General features: G+C 65.6%; 1 protein-coding gene across 1 annotated transcript in view; it reads right to left on the reverse strand.

Moving 5' to 3' along the window:
- Positions 1 to 1,534: 1,534 nt before the first annotated feature.
- ATG2A (autophagy related 2A) overlaps positions 1,535 to 5,235 on the reverse strand; it is a 21,583-nt gene continuing 17,882 nt past the window's right edge. Inside the window, exons 33-41 of the mRNA XM_010838015.1 lie at positions 5,028 to 5,129; positions 4,860 to 4,944; positions 4,635 to 4,770; positions 4,477 to 4,549; positions 4,243 to 4,325; positions 3,884 to 4,005; positions 3,588 to 3,742; positions 2,268 to 2,420; positions 1,535 to 2,178 (exon numbers count right to left, since the gene is read on the reverse strand). Of these exons, the coding sequence (XP_010836317.1) occupies positions 1,942 to 2,178; positions 2,268 to 2,420; positions 3,588 to 3,742; positions 3,884 to 4,005; positions 4,243 to 4,325; positions 4,477 to 4,549; positions 4,635 to 4,770; positions 4,860 to 4,944; positions 5,028 to 5,129 (1,146 nt within the window). The 3' untranslated portion in view covers positions 1,535 to 1,941. The remainder of the gene's footprint in view (positions 2,179 to 2,267; positions 2,421 to 3,587; positions 3,743 to 3,883; positions 4,006 to 4,242; positions 4,326 to 4,476; positions 4,550 to 4,634; positions 4,771 to 4,859; positions 4,945 to 5,027; positions 5,130 to 5,235) is intronic.

A 5,235-nucleotide genomic window follows, 5' to 3' on the forward strand; every position in this document is an offset into this window, starting at 1 on the left:
AGAGGCAGGGGCAGCGGCAGAGATCCCCCTGCTGTCCACTCAGGTTTCCATCGATGGAAACCGAGGCCCAGGCGCAGAAAGGACTCGCTTGGGTCACCCAGGAGTTGCCTCGGGGCCCTTCCTTTCTTCTTAGAAGGGCTGGGCTCGGGAGCATCCAGGGTGGGTGGGCAGAGGGGCTGCAGGGACCTAACCCCACAGGGAAGGCTCTTACCTGGGTGCTGGGCTGGCCCTGCGGCACAAGGAGGAAGTGGGCCCACTCTGGGCCCAGCGCCTTTTGAGCCGTTGGCCCAGCCCCTGGCCGCAGTTAATGATTACCCTGTCGCCTGTCAATACTGATCACAAGTGCAGTTCGAAGGGCATCAAACCCTGGACTGTGCTCGGGCAGGGTGGGGCAGTTCCAGGAAGCATCAGCCTGGGCCCCACCTGCCTCTCCTGGTGGCATCAGATCCCAGCCATCAAAACCCCGCTACCCTGTCACGGCATGGCCCACCGCCCCACGCGACCGTGGGCAGTGAGGACCCTGGGGGTCACTAGGACAAAACTTCTGCCCCGCTCACCTGGGGCCCAGGTCCTCACGGAGGGCCCACCAGGGGCACCAAGCGGGTGGGGGGCTCTGCTGACACCCCAGCAAGGTGAGCATTCTCTACGCCTCTTAACCTGGGCCTCAGTTTCCCCACGGGCCCTCCCATCTCAGCGCAGTGCTCCTGGAGAACAGGGTGGGAGGGGCCCATAGAGTAGCACCTCCTTCCTTGTTCCCCAGAGACAAGGTAAGAGGTGGGGGAGGGGGCGGGCGATAGCCATTTCCCCATCCCGAGTGTTTCTGTGCAAAAGTCACTGTCAGGCCCCCTTCCAGCCACAGTGTTGTCCCCAGAACCCCTCCCCCTCCAGGGTGGAGCTGGGACCCTAGGGCAGAGGTTCCAGTCACCTGCAAACCTGCTAAGGAAAGCATGCGTGGCCCCAGAGGACCCAGCCTTCCAGGAATGGCCTTGACTGACCCTCGTGGCCCCTGGGTCGGCTGGGCAGATGACTGGGAGGGGCCTGAGGCTCAGAGACCGAGGGCGAGGCCTCAGGTCACAGGGTCGGGGCCTCAGCCCTGCTGGGGTCCTGCACAGTCCCACCCTTTGCTCTGGTCCAGCGCCCTCCCAGCGCCCCAGGGAGGGCTGGATTGGGCTTTTTGGGGAGGAGCCAAGAAACGTGGTCTGGGTGAGGTGGGCTCCAAGGACCACTCCTCCTCTCCTCTCCACTCAGCGCCCGCCAGGTCACAAGTGGTGCCAGGGTGACAGTCCCCCAGGAGAGGGGCGAGGGACCCAGCACATCAACAAGGCAGCGGAGGGGAGGAGCAGAGAGGCGGGCAGGTGGCTGGGTTCGAGGCCGGGGGCAGTGGGTGGGGTGGTGGTGGGCAGGGGGCTGTTCACCTGCCGGGTGCGTGAAGAGGGTGTGGCAACCCCTGGTGGTGAGCTGGGCAGTGCTGGGTACAGAGCTGGGGATGGGGTGGTGCAGGTCGAGGCTGGGGCACTGCAGGTACACAGGAGGGGCTGGCGGTGGGCAGTTTATTCCACGTCATGCAGACACTGACCCACACGCTCAAGGAGCTTAAAAATACATTGAGCCACACGGTGTTCGTGCCCCCATCTCCCGCTGAGACACAGAAAGACACTTGGCTGAGTGGGTCCGGGTCCGAGAGCCTCCATTCTGGAACAAGGCAGCGGTGTGGGCCCAGGTGGTGGGGGGGGCGTGGTGTCCTTTCTCCAAGGAGGAAAAGTGCAGAGACAGGGCCGAGGCCCCAGGCAGGGAAGGTCCACTCTCACAGCGGTTGGCAGCGGGTGGGCCTGTCAGGGTCCTTCCTGGTCCGTTTCTGAAGGCCTGGCCCATCCAGCGGGGGGCCGCAGCGCTCAAGTGCCCCTGGGATGGCCAGGAGAGGTGGGGTCCCGGGGCCCGCGCTCAGTCCCGGGCCTCGTCCAGACGCCACTTCAGAGCGTGGTCCTTGTGCGCGTCGGGGAGGATCTGGTTGCGCATCCCTCCCAGCAGGTTGGACGTGGCCTCGGTGGCCAGGATGAGGGGCTTCACCACAGTTGGGGGCAGCTGGCGGATCACGCCCCCCACGGCGCCGGTCAGCCCCTTCTGTTCGTGGCCCCGAGACGCCACCTCGCAGATGGTCTGAGCTGTGTCCAGGATGCCCTGTGGAGGCCGGCGGTCAGTGCGGGAGTCCGTGGAGGGGGTGTGGGTGTGGACGTGGGATGACTGGAAGCGGGGCTGGGCCTCCTTACCTCGCGAACTGTGTCGTAGGCCTTGGCCACGCCCTCCCGGAGGTCAGCTGGCTGCTGGCCCTTCCGCAGCCTCCGCACGGAGCGCTTGTCCTGCAGGGAGCGCGAGATGGGCGCCGCTGGGGACAGGATGTCATACACGGTCTCAGCTGTGGCCTGGGGGCGTGGGGGACAGCAGATGAGGAGACAGGACCAGGAGGGAGCCCACTACCCCCCCCACAATCCCTGCCTCCCCCACAGCCACACTGTACTGTACTGCTCCTGGAGTCCTGCCAAGCTCCCAGCCCCCACGTCAGGGGGCTTTCAGGTGACCTCATGCCCCGAGGGGACTCCCCGAACGTCCTCTGGACCCACACCCCTCCTCCTGCCTGTCTGGTGGCGCCACAGATGCAGCCCAAACCCAGTGCCTTGCCCTCCCCAGCTGCTCCTCGTGAGCCCCAGGGGCGGCCCTGACAGAGACCTGGGTTCCCCTCTGCCACCCCCAGCGTCGTTCCCCTCACCCGGCCTCCTCACCTGGCCGGGCCACACCCCAGCTCACTGCCCTGGGAGGGCCTCAGATACCCGCTTATCCCTCCAGCCTCCTCTCAAGAGATCCTGCCTGCCCCTCCCCAACTGCCCCGAGGATTTGCACGCTCCCCGCTCACTTCTGAGGATGGACGCACCTGTCCATCCGGCCCCCTCTACTCCAGAACCCAGGGCACTCATCTGCAACTGCTCGCAGGGTAACCCCCGGGCTTCCCGCCGGGCCTGGTGAAGCACCAGGGTCAATCTCTGGTCCATTCAAGAGAACCATCCCCTTCCCCACCTGTCAGGACAGTGCCACGAATGGACGGACACCTGCTGCTGCTGCTAAGTCGCTTCAGTCGTGTCCGACTCTGTGTGACCCCATAGAGGGCAGCCCACCAGGCTCCCCCGTCCCTGGGATTCTCCAGGCAAGAACACTGGAGTGGGTTGCCACTTCCTTCTCCAATGCATGAAAGTGAAAAGTGAAAGTGAAGTCGCTCAGTTGTGTCCAACTCTTTTCGACCCTATGGACTGCAGCCCACCAGGCTCCTCCATCCATGGGATTTTCCAGGCAAGAGTACTGGAGTGGGGTGCCATTGCCGTCTCCGAATGGACACCTAGTGGGCTCTAAAGCTGCGGGCCTGACACTCCCACACAGGAGCCACGGGGGCTCCAGGCCGGTCACTTGGCCTCTTGTCTCTGTGACTGTTCCTCCTAAGATCTCACACGTCCAGACTGCCCACGCTCGGTAGAGCTGAGGAGGGAACTGGGCACCGTGGAGCAGAGCCTCCCCGCCCTGGACGCTGGGGGTCCGCTCACCTGGATAGCTTGCACCAGCCGGTTGCTGAGTTCCAAGGCGGCCGAGGCTGTGGACGAGCCGAAGGAGGCAGCGCCGCGCTGCAGCCCCCGCATGAGGCGGCCGTCCTTCCTGTACTGCTCTATGGGCAGCCACAGCAGGTCCCGGAACCCTTGGACTGTGGGGAGGGGGTGGTCAGAGATGCCCGAGGCTGCCCCCACCTACCCTGCTGCGGGAACTCGTCCACTTAACTCCCCAGAGCGGCTTCTAGGCTGCCCGAGTATGGCAGTTTCCAGAGTGCCCAAAGTCAGATACTCACAGAGCTGGACGACTGAGTGCATGGGGCCCACACCCCCCAGCAAGCCCGGCAGCTGGTTCTTGCGGATGTCCTGCAGCCACTCATTGAGCGCGTAGCCCAGCACCTTGTCCACACCCAGGAGCCTGGAACAGGGCGGGGAGAGGAGGGTGGGGCGGACAGAGCCCCTCACTGAGGGGTCACAGGGCCAGAGGGACCCAAGGCACCCCAACACACCCTGCAGCTCCACCCGGCCCTGTATGGAGGGACTGACTTGAGCCCATTTCACAGAGAACAAAAGTGAGGTGCCAGAAGGGTGAGGTCTTGGCCAAGGCCCGAGTCAGGAACAGACACAGGGCCCTGCGAAAGGCCTGCAGACTCACCCATGCCGGCAGCAGAGCCGCTTTAGCTTCAGCTCTGAACAGTTGAGCTGGGCCAGGCCGATGAGGAGACCTGCGAAAGTGCCCTGCAGAGGGGAGAGGAGCTGGAGTTTACACCCTGGGGCCCAGGGACCGGCCCAGCCCCCCGGAGCCACTAGAGGCTGACAGCGGCCGGTACTGCCTGGCCCCCTGGCCTCCAAAGGCCACGGCAGGACTGGGACCTGACAGCCCACTCACCACCTGGTCCATGGTAACGTGCTTGCCATGGTAATCCAGCCAAATGGGCACTTCAGACGTGAAGCGGAACTCCCTGGGTGGGGAGTGGGGAGAGAGTCCTGAGGTCACTGGCCTGGCCCCCTGAGGCCTGGCCCAGGGTCCCCAGCCCAACGCCCTACCTGAAGTAGATGGGCTGCTGCTCGGTGGGGGAGGTGCCGAGCCTACCGCCTGTGGCCTCCTGGGAGCTGGTGGTCTCCACACCCTCCGGCTGCCCTTCCTGGGGGCCGCTGGGCGGGACCCGGGTCTCAGGGCGAGCTGGAGGGGAGATGGCGGGGACAGACTGGGGGTAGGCCCAGGCATGGTGGTGAGGCGGGGACCCTCCCCTCGCCAGCCCAGTTGCTCACCTTCAGCGGAGGTCTCTGCTGGGACCATGGGGTTGATGCTGGCCGCCAGGGTGGTGAAGAAGTCCCTGAGGAAGAGCAGGGCGTCCTGCGGGGAGTGAGGGGGTCAGACTCAGAGGCCAGTGGGGCAGCAGGCTCGGCTCAGGCTCCGTCCCCACGTGGCCCGCTCACCTGATCCACGTTGAGCCGCAGGGGCAGCAGCGAGACGCGGAGGCAGCACTCGGGGCCCCCCAGGTTGGTCACGGGGGCCACGTGCAGTGCTTTGACCTTGAGCTGAAGGCAGGAGGTGAGCTCTGGGACCCGCTGCGCCTCAGGCCCCCACCCGCCCACCGCTCACCCAGCGGGTCCTGCAGAGGCTGGTCCCCCCGCGGAGCCCGCC

This window comes from Bison bison, unplaced genomic scaffold (assembly GCF_000754665.1).
Source record: "Bison bison bison isolate TAMUID 2011002044 unplaced genomic scaffold, Bison_UMD1.0 scf7180017864089, whole genome shotgun sequence".
Lineage (NCBI taxonomy): Eukaryota > Metazoa > Chordata > Mammalia > Artiodactyla > Bovidae > Bison > Bison bison.